Here is an 18,314-nt window from a genome sequence, read left to right on the forward strand (position 1 = left end):
CTTTGCTTTCCAGGGAACTTCAATATTATATCTTTTAATTCCCTTTGAATCTGTCTTCCTCCTCATCCTGTCTAGAACCTTTAGGCCCTTCCTTTAATAATTCTTTCCCCATGCTAGTCAACTCTCTTGCCCCTTGACTTTTCATTGAATCTAATTCAATCTTCTCAGGCTCAACCTAATCATTTGACATCTTTGCTACTGCACCTGGGCTGCCGAGCACTATTTGCTAAAACTTGACAACCATGCCACTTGCAGCCTCCGTGAATTCGTAGTCTCCAATTTGTTAGGTCCTCAAGATGGCCTTAGCAGTCCTTGATAGTTTCCCTAACCAGTTTTCACCTTTGTGGCTATTCTACAACTTTCACTCCCATCTTCAAACTTCCTCCCTGCCACCTATTCCCTCAGTTGCAAAAAATGATCTTGACTCTTGTTTTACTAAGACCGCCAGGGAGGAATTCCTGAACATCCACTTCCTTTCCACCACTTTCTATCTACCTACAAACTTTCGAAGCCCCTATCACCTTCTAGTTATTTTCCTACTTTTTCTCCTTAACTTTGTCACCAGGCTGCTCAGAATAGTAGTCCCTACTTGTTTACCCTTCTATTCTCTGGCGTCCATTCAAACTGCTCTTGATGAAGTTCAACTGTTAACACAAATGAGAGAGTTTCCAACCTTTATCGTATTTGGCCTTTATGGCATTTTAACGTTATTGAACATTACGTCTAAGCATCTTCCTCGGTTTTTATGAACCACCTCTTTTTTGGATTTTCTCCCACCTTAGCTTCTCACAAATTCAAAGTTGCCATTTTTTCAAAATAGTAGGAAAAAATTTAAGCATTTAATGCTTTACAAAATAATAATAGGTGTGAATGCTTATAATTCAGTATTAACTATACTCTTGAAAATTATATTATACTTTCATATTACATAAATGTTGCAATTCAGTGTTAGTTATACTTTTAGAAAAATAAGAAATATGTACTAATTGTTTCTTGGTTTCTTCTTTCCTAGTTAATGAAGGAGTTCCCCTTGCTGAGCATGTTCAACATCCATGAAAATCTTTTAGAAGCCCTTCTGGAACTACAAGCATATGCTGATGTTCAGGCAGTCTTAGCAAAGTATGATGGTAAGTCCTTGGGTATTTTTATCTACTTGAGTATTCCTCTCTTCTTGATGTATTTCAATCATTAGATTGGAAGGATCATTTCAAATAGCACAGCAGTTTGATAACTATCCTCTTACAGAATTTTCACCTACAGTTTTGTGATGGCATTTTATAGAATCTCATAATTTCATGGTTAGTAGGGGCCAGAAATGTCAAGTGGCCTGTGCTGCATTTTTCTCTTTTCCACCCAACAAGGTACCCTCACCCTCTCCCTGTCAACAAGAGTTACACATGCTCTGCATTATTACTTCTGTGGTCAGGAATCATTCAGAACCTCTGCAGGCAGCACATAGCCTGTAGGGACCGTGCTGACTGTTCGAGCCACTGCTGTGACCCTACATTGGTTGACTGTGACCATTAACTGTTGGTTGTGTTGATCCTTTGAAACAATATAGAACAGCTAGTAGCCCTTGCTACACCTCTTGTAACAGCTCAGTAAATATTTGAAGATAAAATCATGCCCCTTTCATCTCAGGTCTTCTCCTCATTAGCAGGATATTCTCATTTCTTTACATGAGGGACTTTGAAGTCCGTTTGCCATTCTGGTTACTCACCCATGAGCTTATTCTATTTTACCTGTACTTAATAAACCAGAGAAATAAACTGACATCCTAGAGATTTGAAAACACTTCTACTCATATTGCCATTATCTGTGAATTCACTATTTGACTAATTGTACAAAAATTATCCACATCAGTGCATGCCATGACCTAGCTACTGGAATCTCTGCAGAACGGCATACTCTTCTGCCTTACTTTATTAATTCTCTCCCCAAAATAAACATGTTTGTTTGTAAAATGAATGTTAGGGAGTGATTACTTATATTACATTTTTTACTTTATAAAATATTCATTCTTTAGTAAGCATCTTTAGTGCATTTAAAGAATTATTCATTTCGGGAATTTCCAGGAATTCATCAGACATATAGAGGAAACTATACTATCTGGGTGTGATTTTTGACCCACAATTCTTCCTAAGGAATCTTTGAAATAGGTTGGCGTTGTTACCCCCTACAGTTAGGGGAAGTGAGGCATTGTGAGACTGTTTTTTTTTATTTTGTTGTTAATTCTTGCTCAAATTGATGGAAACTAAAAGCTTTCAGCCAGTGATGGCATCACTTGGCTTGTGCAAACATGAGCACCCTATGTGACAAGATATATGCTACCTAGTATGGAACTGATTTTAGAAAGAGAGAAAAGTATTTGTAGTTCACTTTATAGTAAACAAAATAAGAACTATTTGGCTTTCATGTCAGCTGACTTTTGTTTTCTGTTTATATGTTAGAATCTCACTGTTTGGCTGACTTTGGGAGTCTAAGTCATGAGGCTACCTCATAAGCAAAATGCTCATACATTGAGGGTCTTTTGGTACCAAAGGAACCCAGTACCATGCACATGGGTTCAGGTGGCCATGCACTTTTCCAAATGCCACCCTGTAGCCATTAATGCCATAGCAAGCTTCTAATGTTTTCATCCCCAGTGCTGAACTGTACCCAACCTGATACATCAAGGCTTAAGAAAAAGGATTAACCAATAGAGCTTTTGGGATCTCAAGTCCCATAAGTCTCCTGTCATGAATATCTCATTCATTACAGAAATAATCAGCTTTGTATAAGACTGATTGTAAAATAAAGAAATGAACGAATTTTGGAGCTTTCCGCCATCTCAGTCTATCCCATTGCATAGCCTCTGTTCCATAACAACTGAAAGTTGATTTATTAGATTCTGATAACATATGTTTGCATTATTTGTTACAATAGTCTGTCCCACCCTCCACTAAAACTTGGCTTGCACTTTGCAAATTCCTTTGTTGCAAATGAATAAACTCACCATACCAAGGCCCTTGTGTTGAGCTTTGTTTATGTTGTACACTTGGCAACAGAGATGATGTTCTTATTCATTATTCATGGAAAAAGAACCTCACTAGAGGCAGGACACATGCTGTTGCTGAGATGCCTCGTTAGGGGTTTCAAGTTCAGCATTTGTCAATAGACTGCAGATGACCTAGCCCCAACTGAATTTTGGAGGGTGTTTTGGTGCAGACTTGGCTCAGGCCTGTGTCATTTACAGTAGAAATATAATGAAGTGGCTGCTGAAGTTACTGTTCTTGAGGAGTGAGCTGCAACCACTCAAGACCATTAAAAAGGCCTGCCCCTTGTTCCTCACTCCATACTATAAAATGGACTCTTTCGAGTTCATCCCTGCTGCTTTTTCCTGGAGACACAAAGGACCTCGACCGAGTTGTTGCCCTGTTATCTGGCCCTGTGTGAGGAAGTGGGTGCTTTAGAGGACTTGGAGTACAGACAGCAATTAGGGGCACCCAATTCTTCACCCTGATTCAGATGTCATCATTCTGATCCATGAGATGCTGGAGACAGCACTTTGAATCCCAGCCTCTCTATCCGTCTCTGTAGGGCCACACCCAAAGCAGCCAGGATTATGTTATCTTTGCAAATTGGAATGCTCTGGTTGGGTTGCTGTTTCTTGGATGGTTTGTGGGTACAGCAGTCCTTCTTTATTACATTTGCTAGGTGGCTGAATTTTTTAAGTAGTATGTTGGGGAGTGACACAATAGGATTAGTGCTGCTTTCCTGACCTTTGCAGAAAGGATTTAGAAACGTGGCAAGGCAAAGGGGAAAAAAACAACATGTTCTAAGGAAAGGAGAAAGGCAACATGTATTCCCTTTGCCTCATTCTTCTTTTTCTTCACCATTTTTTTGGGGGGGCTTTGAGTCTTTTTTAAAGTGACATTCACAAACGTCTTTTACAGTGAGGTACCCTGGATCCCTAGTAGGATTACCAGTTAATTGGTCATACCTCCTTATCATCTTCAGTCTAATTTTGATTTTGCCCTTAAGATAACTTCTCATGTTAGATTATTCTAGCCATTAACCTAAATTGCTGTCTTACTCTATTCAGGAGTTTTTATCCTTTTTTCCAATTTGTTAACCAAATTATGGGTAGGCAGTTTTTATCCAGGAAGTTGGTCCTTGTTTTGGAGTGTCCTTCATGAATTGACAAAAATAACAGCAACAGTAACAGCTAGTGTTTATTGAGTTCTTATAATGTGTCAGGGTCAGTCATGTTTCTAAGCCCTATGTGGTTGAACTCATTTATTCTCACCATAAGCATGTGAGGTAGGTAGTGTTATTTGCCCTGTTTTACAGCTGTGGTAACTGGTGCAGAGAGATGTTAAGTAACTTGCTCAAATAAAGAGCCTAAGATACCAAAGTAAAGCCTTGAAGATGTTGTGAGAGCAAAGAGAGAAACTGAGAACAGTCCTTGTTCAATAAGATGTGAATTCTATGAGGAAATGAGAGCCGGGATAAAAACTAAAGTGGTCTGACTCCAGGCCCATGGTCTTAACCATCACACTTCCACTGTTTCTGCTGTTGGCAGTATTTTTTAATTGTTGTCACTGGCACCATTCTTGTTGTTATTATTAGCTACAGTTTATTGAGAAGCTACCATGTGCCAAAGAAGTTATACACATTACCTGTAACCCTCACGATAACCTTGCAGGGAGGTAGTTATTCCATTTTAGCAGAGGCAGAAACTGAGGCTTGTGAGTTTAAGTAACTTTCAAGACCACATTCTTTGAAAACTGAAGAACGAGGATTCAAACCCAGGTCTGCTTGGCTCTGAAAGCGCATGTGTTTTTCATAAACGTAAGCCTTGCTGAAGTGACTTACTCTGCCTCCCTCTCTCCTATTACAAAGGCATGAAGTAGGCGGGCTGGAGCCGTGGTGCAGAATTTCAATGATGCCAAATTGTGTTTTAAGATTCCTTTTTAATCATTCCTTGAGAACTGGGTATATCTGTATTTGCTTATCTTTCTGAAACTGTCTTCCAAATAGAGTTTTCCATTTTCAATCAACTTGTGCCTGATTTCTTTAGTCACAAAGGGGATTTAATGCATGGTATTCATTTACTTTGAGATTTATCATCTCTCTTCTTCAGTCATACATTAGCTATAAAGACAGAAATCTTTTTAAGATCATTAAGTCATCAGAACCTTCTTTTAGAAGCCATTACTTAAGTTGTTACAAGCTTTGGATTGCCTTTCAAAGAAATTTATAGGCCACCTAGGTTGAAAACTTAAGTCTAAAAGATTAAAGTGGTAATGTGGAAAAGAATTCATACGTTTTTTTATTCATTATCGTTTGCACATTTCAATTTTAGAAGGATCTCATAGAGCAAGTGAATGTGAGTGTGAGTGCTACAAGGCACCCTTGGGAACGCCTAGTTCTGTCTGTCTGTAGTCAGTGATCCCTGGGGACACCAAAGGCAGTCAAGGATAATGGTGAAGAGTCCTAGCCCTGGTGCCAGCCTGCTGAGATCAAGCCCAGCTCTGCCTTTCACTAACTGAGTGAACTTCAGCAAATTACTTAACCTGCTAAGCCTTTGTTTCTTTCTCTTGAAATGGGATTGAGGCTTAGAAAGGCTATGTAACTTGCCCAGGATCACACAGTTGGGAATTTGTTGTGAGGATTAAAGTAGTTAATCCATGTTAAGTGTTTAGAGCAGTGTAAGGTACACAGTAAGAGTTCAGTAACTGTTAGCTGTTATAAAGAGCCAAGATTACCACTCCTGAACTTCACCACTGTTCTCAGTTAATTTTGTTCAAATAGAAAGCTATATATAAAAATGTCAATTAAAATGAGAGAATAAGAGCCCAGTCTTGTGCCCCTCTCCCCAAAGACAGTGTTATGGCCTGTTATTAAAATTAATTATGGCTCTAATAGGACATATGTACAAATATTTGATAAGAATGGAAATGCTTAATTTTATCTATAAATAATTCTTAAACTTTTGGAAAGCTGAGGAAAAAAATGCCAGGGATTTTCACTCCTGATTAAAAGACAAATTATTTCAGCCTTGGGGCAATTTGCACCAATGGAAATACAAATCCAAGCTCTTTTGGATATTTACTCCATTGGATCATTTGTTGATTGCCCTAAATTTGGGGGCAGAAACTTCCCTGTGAGCGATAGCTGGTCTTTTTTATAGTCACAAATGCTATATAAATGCAACAACTATATCAAGACCATTTTTACTGATGCCATCCAGCCCATCCTAAATTAGCATTATTATCTGCCATCTGGTAATGTGCAGAGGGTATACTTTTAAGAACTGGACATGTTATTAACATTGGGGGCAATACTTTCATCTTAGTAGATTGAAAACAGAAGTTCTAAAGAAAGCATTAGGGAATTACTCTATGCTGAGACTATTCAGAGAATAAGCTTTTTGCTGATATTGTTTTGCAGAGTCAGCACATAGTTATAAGTAGAAATTTCGTAAACCTTGTTCATTGCCCAAGGCCTTATAACTAGCACAAGTTACTCAACTATCCTCACAGTTCCTTTGAAATGCTCACTGCGTACCCTCTCTTTTGGGTAGGCTCTTTTCCATTTACTTTTGAGGACTAGGCAAGAATAAGAGGGATTTGAGATACCAGGAGGATAAGTGAATAAAATCTGTATTCAGGTTGTCAGTGTCAGCTGTTCAGACCTCCAAAACAGTGTTTTCAGTTAAGTATATAGATGTGAGTTTTGATGCCACAGGCAAAAGTCGCTTTTGAAACAAATCTACTACAAAATTAGGCTGCATTTGAGAAAGAAGGTTTGAATGCAGTCACTCCCTAGCGGCAGACTCCAAGCCTAGTCCAGCTCCTTTCCCTGGCTGGCTCTTATGGAAAAGATCAAGGATATCAAGCAGATATTAAAAAGAATCCTTGTGTAAAAGATGGGTAAATGAATCACATTGCCGCTTCAAAGAAGAAAATAATTATTAACACTGATGTCGTGGGTTATGGCTTCAGACCAGTAAGCACAAGTCACTGAGAAAGGATGGCCCTGTATAGCTTTGCACTGGGTGCCCTGCTGACTTGGAAACCAAGAGGTAGATCTGTCAGGAGGACTAGGCCTTTGAGGTTACAAAATGATTGACTGTTATACTATACATGCAATGAGCAGGAGTTCTGATAATAGATGTTATTTCAATAAAGACAGTATGCATAAGAAGCTTCTACTGTCTCTGATGATGGAAGACATTTTATGAATGCATACATCTGTAATTCACATAGTTGGCACATGAACAAACCCACTAAATTTATGGCTTTAGTAGTCCTTATTGCCAAGTTATCATAATTTACCAAGGTGACATCCCTCCCCAGCCACCATTACCATCACGTAAACTGCCGTGTTTGGCTCCAGGGCGCCAGCCTCAGAAGGGCCCTCTGACACAGACTTTCTGGGGTAATCCAATCCAAAAGTTGCAAATAACATCTGGTGTTTGGCTTTGTAGCATAAAATGAATTTTCCTGGGTGTAGTTGAATCTGTGTTGCCTGCCCCTCCCCCGGCTCCAAATTACTAAGGTCATGTAGTATTTCCCTATTGAATCATTGAACTCCCAGGTGGCACATCTTTTTGAGATTCTGGTAAATCAATCCTTTTTATTTCTTCAGTGAAGTTTTCCCCTTTGGTTGAAAGGGGACCTTGGAGTGGCTTTTTGAAGGTGGGACAAAAAGACTTCACGCTGTCTAGAACTAAAAAATAAAATCCAAGGACAAGTCTACATTTCTGTTGTTTTCTTTGCTTCATATCATAAACAGGAGTAAACAGAAATTTTATTGAAGACAGCCACATGGAGGACAGCATCACATAATGGGACAGTAATAATACATCACAGTTCACAAACAGGTTAGGAAGGAGAAATGTTTGTTTGATTGTTTTTAGTTTTTGTTTGTTTGTTTGATCAGTTTGTGGCTCCAAAAGCATCTGTCAAGGCCACATATGTTGGATTAATACACACTTCAAGTATATCAACTTGTTCCCTGACGAAGGAAAGGGACACTTGATACTCCATCCTCTTAAATGATTACAGAGTAATTACGTTAATTTTTTTCAAATTCAGCAAGGATCTATCAAACCCTTATGTTGAAGAAACTAACTTTTAGGTGCTTCCAGATTCAGAGATGAATATGATCTATTCTGTATTGCCGAGAAGCTTTCAGTCTAGTGGAGAAAGATGTTAAAAACAACAAAAACAAAAACCAACCTATAGTAAGTCAAGCCGGGATGAATCAGTGCTCAGTGAATCTATTTGAAACATGTTGTGGGAAGTGCAGAGAAAGAAACCCTTTGAGAGCAAGCCCTGTGTCCTCCTCTTCTCCACACTCATGTGCTAGTTAGACATTCATAACATCTGTGGTGAATGAGTGACTTGTTAGATGGAGATGCTCCATGACAGTGTCCTCCTTGTGAGGCTCTCTGGCACTTATCTGCTGGTGCTACACTTGAAAACAGGTTTTAGAATTATAGATATGAAATTGACCCTCAATTGACCTATCTCATACTTAGGAAGAGTAACGATCCTTTTTTAATTACGTCTTGATTGTTAATATTGTAGATGAACAAGAGGAAATTAGGTAAAAAAGATGATCACTGAAAAGATTGTTCTGTCTAAAGTTTTGCCCCATGGTTTTCTGAAACACCTCAAATGGAGAGTTTTACTCATAATTACATGAATCTCTCCCAAGATTATTACATTGAATTTCAAACTTGCTATTATGAGCCATTTATGACTTTTGAAAACTTAAGAGTCATTCTCCCTGAGATGACCTTTTCTTTCAGCAGCATCATTCTCATAAAGGGTCCTTGGGAGCCAAAAGAGGTGTGGTTTGCCTTCCTTGCTTCTGGCCGAAAATTCTTCTTTTCTTCAACCTTGTTTCAGCTTTTACTCCTGCTTTCTTGCTGCCCTACTTTTTCATTCCACTGCTGTTTCAGATAGACATCTAGATTTAGAGCACCAGTACAATTTCATACATTCTACTAGAATGTGTACAGCATGTTGAGAAATAACAAGTTTCTGACTCCCTCTTCAAACACCCATCAACACTGGTCACTTTTGGCTCCCAGAGGCTATATTATATATAAATGTTTGCATATTGAAGGAAGCTAATATCAAGTGATTTCAGATGTTAATACATTAACTTAGGATTTCATTCAGCAAACACTGACCACCAACTATGTTTTCAGATATTGTTTTGTGTTGTGGGTACAAAGTGATGAAGAAACACAGCTTTTACTACTAAAGCACACCATGTAAGTAGGAGAGGGATATAAGAGAACAGACAATTACTGTAAAGTGTAAAGACGGCGATAGAGTTTAACCCAAGATGGAAGAGACGCTTCACCCAGGAGGAGTAAGGGTAGCCTTCTTGGTGGAGATGGGGTCTGAGCTGAGCCAGACAGTGAAGGTGCGGGAGGCAAAGAGAGAAAATGGAAAGATTCAGGGGCAGGATTGACATGGCTTATGTGGAGAACTCCAAGTATCCCCCAGAGCAAAGGGATGGAGGAGAGCTGCAGCAAAGGGTCAAGATGCATTGGGTGAGTGAGGTAGGGACCAGACCTGGACGAGTTTTGGATCTAGGTTAGATTTTATTCTACAGGCCATGGAGAGACCTGGAGGCAATTTCAGCAGAGGAAGGGCTTCAGTCTGACCACAAAGTGGAGAGAGTGGCACAATGGATTAATACTCTGCCCTGTTCTGATTTGAAGTAGTTGACAGATAAACACACAGTGTGAAAGCACTAAGACATGAAGGAGAGGAGTGCCACTCTAGAGGACTGGTGAGGTGACTTCAGACACTGTGAAGCTGCAGAATGCTATCCTTTAGGGAGATATTTGCTTGGCTTTCCAACCACTAAGTACAAAAGAGTAGAGTTTGGTTTTTCTTTAAACAACAAAAGGGAATCCCAGTGTAGAAACTTTTTTATTTCCCAGGTGATTAAAACTTCCTATTTTAAACTATGCCACTTAATTTCATTCACTCTCCTGTGATGTCTTAACTACAGAAAATTGAGGTTTGTGTATACCCAGCATAACTCTTAGATAATCTGTCTTTAAGGGGAATGTAACTGAGACATGGGTTAAAAGCCTGGCAGGATTCATGTAATCCATCAACAGCTATCTACTTCTGCTGAGTCATAACAATGACACGAGAAGAAAAAACATAGAATGTGGGGAACAGGTAGAATGCCCACCTAGTCTTTAAAGGTTGTGTATTTGGGGACCGTGGAGTAGATGATGTGAATGCCTGCGTGTATAGATCTACAAGTCTCATTTGCTAAAAGCAAAGCATCTGATAAACTCTTGCCTTGCTGACACTTTAATTACTACTAAAGTAGACAAACCCTGGGAGTAATTAATACCCTGGATTTCATTCTTATCAAAAGGGAAGACCTTTAAGAGAAGGAGACCATGTTATCTTGTGGCTCATAATAGTAAAAGAAGGGAACATTAGGCATAGACATATTCCCTGAATCTAAAAACAAATAAAAAGCCAAAGCTACACCCTTTTTCAATTCAAAGGAAAGATAAATGTAAACCCATAAATGGAGATTCAATAAATAACTTTGTGCTGACACTGTTTGGCATAGGAAATACAGAGGATTTTTTTTTTTTTAAGTGGAAAAGGGTTCAAGAAGGATGGGAGATTCCAAAAGATGAAATTATAGTTATTCCCAATGGAAAAAAATGTAAAGGAAAAACAAATGATTAAAGTATGTGAAAAGATCAGAATGACAAATAGCTAAATAGATACATAAAAGTGAGATAGAAACCTGTAAGCAGGTGTTGGCTAAACTCTAGAGGAAGCAAAAGTCTCAAGACTTTAATTGTGAAGCTATTTTCCCAGGAAAATGATGAAGAAAGTATAAGAAAATGAAAATAAAGGCAAGTAGCACTTGGGCAGTATGGGATGGTAACAAGGCTGTGGTATTACAACACCTGTTCGGTCACTAATTAGTTAGACAACTCTTAAGTATATCATTTAGATTCTCTGGACCTGTATTTCTTCATCTGTAAATAAAAGATTTTTGAGGGATGACCTTCACAGTCATGTGCTGTTGTCCAATTCTTTGATCTATCTTGTAGTACTATGATTTGGAGAAGAAAGTAATACGTTAATAATTTGATAAAAACATACAGCTGTTCATTCCTGTTTTCTGTTTCCCCTCAATACTTTTGATTATTTTTTCTTTAGAATTTCAGCAAATAAATCAATCCCAACAAAATTCGAAAAGAGATGATTATGTGGTTTATGAACACTTAGGAAAGAAAGAGATGATTGAAGATCCAACATGGATTTACTGAGAAAGTTGTGCCTAATAAAAATAGGTGAGGTAGTGGACGTGAAAATATTTGTAATCTATACAATAGTATTTAAATGTTTCCGATTAATTTAAATGGCCATTTTTCTTCATATTTCTGAATTAGAAAAATGCCATAGAAGTATTTATGTCTTTATTTAAATAAAATGTTTGATAATATTTTGAATGCTATCTTTTTAGGTAACATGGAGAAATGTGGTCATAATACCTTTTATACCATTAATAAATGGTATAATTTAATGATATAAATGGTATAATGCCCATTATAACCATTAGTAAATGTTTGCACATATATCATTGCAGGCTGTTGCAAATTTAGGGTCATCTATAGAATACCATTTCTGGATTCTCTCTTTGGTATTGCCACCCTCAGTATTTTTTTAAGTTAGGCCTTGTAGACAACAAAGCACAGTTAAAAATCATAATGCTCTGGGGAGCTCATATTTGTTCTAACTAAGTGATATTGGTATATTTCTTAACCATTCTGTGTTTCACTTTTCCCATCTATAAAACAGGGCTAATAGTAGGTGCTATCTCATAGGGTTGCTCTGAGGATGAAATGGGATAATGTGTAAGTGATTAACATCAGTGCCTGGCACTTACTTAATAAGCCCTTAAATGTTAGCAGTAATTTTGATGATGACAATGGTTGTATGGGGAGAAAGGTATGTGTATGAATTGTATGAAGCAAAGCTGTGGGTGGGAGACGGAGTCAGCACAGTGACCGATAGGTTGGAATGATACTCTGAAACCATTAAGATTTAGTGGTTTAGATTTCATTTTAAGATTTAAAATTTAATAGAGACAAAAGTGAAATCCTGCTTATAGGTTCAAAAATTTTTATGGCTTAAGTAAAAGAAGACCTGTTTTTGGCTGAAATCAGTTTGAATAGGATCTGGGGATTTTGTTGACCACAGGATCATAGAAACAGAGTAGGGGTTCCAGATGCTCAGCAGCAGGGCTGTCCAAGCTGGTTTTCAGAGAGGTGTAGTGGCCGTAGTGCCTGAGACTGCACATTTTCCCTGGGCTCCCCCCTGGTCAGGTTTCAGGGACTTAGAGGATTATTTTCATTTCTAATTCTCATATTTTGAAATCACCCATGGCTTCATAACAAAAATAAGTGAGAAATTCTGAAGATTATGTCCATTGAGGACCTAGAAGTATTTATTCTAGAAAAGGTTAGATTTAGAGGAGGTATTGAACCATCTTAATACTTGAAAGGCTAATAAGAAATAATCAGATTCTATTTTCTCTTTTTACTAGGCAAAACTAGTAAGTAATTTTTAGATAAGCATGCGTAGAGGGAATGGAGGGGTCAGAATGATAAAAGGCGAGTAAAATGTTATATAAGTTAGATTGAAGTAAGAGAAGACAGCTTCAGATGGCACAGGATTGAAGGTTTGGTTTTTAAAAAATCTTATTTTATTGAGGTATAAATTACATATAGTAACGTGCACAAGTCCTAAGTGTAGAGCTGGATGACTTTTCACTTATGTATACACCTATGTGATCACCACCCAGGATGCTAGAACTTTCCACCATCTCAGAAGATTGCTCATATCCACTTCCACCATTGACTGCCCTCCAACCCAGAAGTAACTATTTTTCTGACCTCTATCACCACATATTATTTTGCAAACTGCATACAACCACTTTGGAGCACTGTTTACCAGTTTAAATATATATCTATCTTCTGATTCAGTTATTTATATATATAATTCCAATTATATATCGAAGAGAAATGAGTTTATTTTTTTAGAAAAAGCTTACCCAAGAATGGCCACAACAGCTTTATTCATAATAAGCCCAAACTGGAAACAATCCAAATAGCATTAGCAAGAAAATAAACATATTGTGTTATAACCACACAAGAAATACTACTCAGCAATAAAAAAGAATGAAGTATTGATAGATGTTACAACATGGATGAATCTCAGAAACATCATGCTGAGTGAAAGAAGCCACACACAAAGGAGCACATCCTGTATGATTCCAATTGTATGAAGTTCAAGATTGTAGATTTTAATGAAAGACTTTTATGATAATTTGATTTTACATGCCTAAGATGCTTGGAGAAAGTTCTTCCCCTTTCAGAAAAGGACCTGTATGAAACACAAGATGGCAAAGAGGGGGACAGAAAATTAAACTAACACCAGCAGTTCATCTTTGCTTAAGTGAGAAATGTTTATTTAGCATTCCTTGTTTCTGCAATGAGTAATGGAATTATGTGATGTCTCATTATTTCCTTTCCTTTTGTTTGCTTCATGATTCTAATTCTTAAGAGGGCTTTCCGGGAATAATGGTAGCTACATGCCACTTACAAAAGACAGAAAGGCACTGCATTGAGTCTGTTCATACAAAATCAGACTTAGAATGATTTTAAGATCCTTTTCCTCAAAATAAAACTTCTGAATAAATTACAAGCAATATTGGAAAGCAGCTAATTTGTTATTTCCTGCTCCAAACTTCTGATACGACCATTTTCATCACTACTGTTTGCCACTCTATTCCCCTTATCATTTTTATCCATTTCCCTAGTGATGAAAGCATAAAATCACAGTAGGTAGACAAAACTACAGAGATAAAGAACAGATTAGTGGTCACCAGGGGACAGGTGTGGGTGAGGAGGGTACAAATAAAGGGAAGCACGTGAGAGTTCCTTTGGACAGTTGTGTATTTTGATGGTGGTGGTGGTTACCTGAGTCTGGCCATGGGATAAAATTGCATAGAACTACACACACAACAAATGCATGCAAAAAATGGTGAAACCTGAACAAAGTCTCTAATTGACTTAATAGCACTGTACCAATGTCAATTTCTTGGTTTTTGATATTTTACTACAGTTATGTAAGGTGTCGCCATTGGGGGAAGCTGAGGGAAGCATTCACAGATCTCTGTGTACTATTTTCACAGCTTCCTGTGAGCCTGTAATTATTTCAAAATAGTAAATTTCAAAAATATAATAGGTAACGACAACCAAGTCTCAGCCTTGTTTTTTTTTTTTTTCAAGAAATAGGTAGTGTTCATGGGGCAAGCAACCCATAATAATTATCTTTCTCATAAAGGTAATGTATATGGATTTTTCTGAAAATTGAGCCAAAACATGCAGTTCCTACCTGTGATTTAGATGTTTGGCAGTTATTAGAATGAAATATAGTTAATGAGAGTGCCCTGCAAAAGGAACACCCTAACTTTTGTAAAGGTATGTAAGTACATCTGATAGATCTGCCAGCTGGCAGCACTTTGTATAAGTTCTACCTTTATCTGTTTGTGCTGTCTGTGTCTGGCTCTACCAATGTATTTGCCCATGAACTTGCTTCAGACAATTTGTAGAAGTCTTCCATTTAGCATCATTGTTATCTTTGAAAAATTCACTTATTACATGTAAATCACAGATAAACAAAGATAAGAAATAAAAGAAATAAAGATAAGTAGAAACTAAAATAAAATAAAGATAAGAAGTAGAAAAAAATTGTCTATATCCTACGCTGTTGATATTTGGTATATATAATTTCCAGTCTATTTATCTCTGTGCACATAAACGCTTTTTAAAAAAATATGAAATCATAATTTCTGTAAACTTGTTTTACTTATCGATGTGTGCACAACAATGCAACATTTCACCAGGTCATTAAATACTTTGCCACTGCGTGATTTAATAACTGCATAGGATTGCACCCTGTGGATGTACAACAGCTTAACCAATCTCCTATAATTGGACATTTAGGCTGTTTTCAGTTTTCCACCATTAGAAACAATGTCGTGATCAACATCCTTAAGGCTAAATCTTCATGCACAGTCATGATTATTTCCCTTAGGAAAAACTCTCAGAAGTGGCATTGCTGGTAGGCAAAATGTTAAAGCTTTTGATTTATATTGCCAAAGATAAGAATCATTTTAAAAAATATGTTGTAAACAAAAACCTTATTTGAACAAGATGCTTTACCTGAAGGGAAATTTAGGATCAGTTTCTTTAGAGTGATTCATCCCATTACCAAATAGATGTATTACTTTGACAGAATTAAAAGAAAAAATTGAAAATATCTAAATAAACAAGTTGCGCAGGAATTTTTTGCTATTTTTATTTTTGTTAAACAATGAAAGCAAAGTAATTTACTGGAGTGAAAAGATAAATAGAATGAACACACCACTAGTAGGGAATGGGGTATTTACATTTCTCCCTTTCCCCACTTGATATTGGTTAAAATATATTTTCGGTTTTTTATTTTTTAAGCATTATGACTGTGCACATCTACCACCGTCTTTACACACAATGAAGGAGTAGAGGTAAAATTTTTTAAATGGGGCAAGTGTACTATAGTAGTCGTAATGTTGCAGAATTCTGTTGCATCTTTCTAGTTGTGAATGTCCTGTCTGTGGGTGTGAGAGGGCCTGGGTCTGGGTTAAGGATCACCCTTGATTAGACATCTCTAGTACTCTGCTGGAACACATCAATTGTACCTTTTCCGCATTTCCAATTCAGTAAATGTGTCCGCTTGTTTGATTTGGTAACCATCAAAACACGGTCTAATCTTTCTCATTGAGAAGTTGAATCCTTAACAACAGATTTTCTTTAGTTTATGAAGTGAGGCTCCATCTTGCACTGCCACCTTCAAATAATTATGACCATTGTTTCTAGCCTCAACTCCTTTCTAGGACTTTTCATTGGTCCCTTCTTAATAGAGAGGTGCTGGGTTGACAGTGAAGGAACACCTTTTATTTAAAAGGTCTGTACTTTAAAAAAAGGTCTGACCTTTTAGGTAGAATGTATTATCTGCAGTTTTTTATTATGTTCCAATAACAATTAATGAGTGGATCCTAGTAAACAAGATATTTGATTCCTGGATTGAGTTTCCACACTGGGAAGCGGTTAAATGTTTAGATGCTGGAAAAGCAACAACAAATCCATGTGTCTGATATTCTTTTTCTTCTTCTTAGTCATAAGCACACCATCTTATACCATTCCTAGGTGATGAAATTTTGTTTGAATATAATTTGTGAGATCAGGGTTACAAAGACCCTTTCCCTTTCAATTCTGTATTCGTATTTTCTATGATTATTTGTATTTTATCAATGTCATTGACGTTTCCCTCAAAGAGAAATTCCTCATGCTGGAATTGATCGTAAATACTTGTTATTAGGTGAGGGATTGGTCTTTTACAAAATTATTTTCTTCTGCTGCTGTCTTTTGGCTAATTATGGGACTTTTCATTCCTGCTGTCATGTAATTCTTTCTAAGTTGACAACAGCCCTGCAAAGAAACTTGCAGGGCATTCCAGGTGTTAAGAGTTCCTCTAACCTAGAGTGAATTTTGCAGCACTGGGAAGGGCGTATTTTTACCTGGTCTGAATTAAGAAGGTATTTCTATGTCATAGTATAAATTTGGTTGAATGTTAAAGAAATACTATTCTGGGAAGAAATAGAACCATAATTTAAAAACAAATTTTTCCCCCAAAGGGACTACCTGCTTTGAGATTATCTACTCTGAGTTGTACCCTGTACTTTTATTTCCCTGTAAATTCATTATATGAATCTGTTACCTGCTCCCACCTCTCCATCTGAATTTTCTCTAGAAACTGAGAAGAGCTGTTTTTCTGGGAAACAAATTAGGCTTCACATAAAAGGGCATTTACCATGGGTTTGAATGACCAAAAATTGTATAGTTTTCTAAAGATTTCATATATATGTATATATATCTCCTTATAAATATATAAAGATTTCTTATATGTGTTAAATGATATAATATGTATGTTACATTTTTTTTTAAAAAAACCGAATATGAACTTCTTGAAATGTAATTGAATGGAAATCTGGTTTAAATCTAACCACTAAAGAATAATTTACTTAGCTGTGTTTTTTACAAAAAAAAATCCAGGTAGTATTTTTTCTTCACATTAGTATTTCATGTGCCTGTTGAGAAATTTTTATAAGTGACAAAGAGGTCTTTGCCTTTCATGATATTAAGGGTATTCACGTAATATTTAAATTTATATATTTATAGCTATTCTCTACTTAAACTCAGCATATGAAAATCTGTATTTTAAAATAGAAGATGATTGCTGAAGAGTTAGTCTGGTGGATTTTAAATATGAATTATTCACAAAATATGAATTATCCTTAGTTTCACATACCACTTTGATACATAAGGAGCAGCTGTGTACTGTATGTTAAAATATTCTTAATTTATGCTTTATTAGACATACATGATTAAAATGCTAGTGTATTAAAAATCATTGCTCTTTGTTTCTGCAAACTTACCAGAGTTCCTACTTTCTTTTTCTCTAACAGATATAAGCTTACCAAAGTCGGCAACAATATGCTACACAGCTGCCTTGCTCAAAGCAAGAGCTGTCTCTGACAAGTAAGTGAATAATAACTTGTGTGGTACTAAATGCCTGACCCAACTAAAGAGATGTGTTGTCTCTGAGGGCTTTCTCTGGAAGTTTCTCTTAGTCTGTGAGACCCTTGCTTATGAGCATGCATTTTCCAAAACCTGCTGATCTTTTCTTTCACTACTAGAAGGAGGGAATGTGTATCCCCAGGTATTGTAAGGGTGTATGGGTCCCTAAAGAGGGATTTATGTGAAATTCCATACCTCTGAGGTGAATTTTTTTTTTTTTTTTTTGCCAGACAGTAGATACTAAAAGGCCTGCTTGGGACTTAGACAAAATGCCTTCCTTTTATTCATTTTTTTGCAAATTCCTCTTCCTTCAGCAGTCCAAGACTGGGTAGAGTTGTAACAAATGTAATATGGCAGAGGGGATGGTCATCTCCCATTCTTTGCCTCATCAATTCCAAACTAACTTCCCACCCAGGGTCCATTTAGTCTGAATCGCTTTCTCAGTGGGACATTTTCCCATTTTATTCAGGCAGGTGACTATGGCATAGAGAATTTCCATAAACATCCAAGATGACTGGCAGGTGAAAGGCAATAGATGGCTTAACTGTTTTTGAGTTCATAAACGTCTACA

General features: G+C 37.0%; 1 protein-coding gene across 5 annotated transcripts in view; it reads left to right on the forward strand.

Moving 5' to 3' along the window:
* ST7 (suppression of tumorigenicity 7) overlaps positions 1-18,314 on the forward strand; it is a 250,766-nt gene that overhangs the window by 195,906 nt on the left and 36,546 nt on the right. For all 5 annotated transcript variants that reach the window (XR_006889828.1, XR_006889829.1, XM_046670172.1 and 2 more), the window contains 2 exons: positions 1,013-1,127; positions 17,632-17,704. Coding sequence is in view for 3 of the 5 variants with exons in the window: in XM_046670172.1 (XP_046526128.1) it covers positions 1,013-1,127; positions 17,632-17,704 (188 nt within the window). In the remaining 2 variants the exon portion in view is untranslated. The remainder of the gene's footprint in view (positions 1-1,012; positions 1,128-17,631; positions 17,705-18,314) is intronic.

This window comes from Equus quagga, chromosome 8 (assembly GCF_021613505.1).
Source record: "Equus quagga isolate Etosha38 chromosome 8, UCLA_HA_Equagga_1.0, whole genome shotgun sequence".
In the NCBI taxonomy this organism is placed as follows: domain Eukaryota; kingdom Metazoa; phylum Chordata; class Mammalia; order Perissodactyla; family Equidae; genus Equus; species Equus quagga.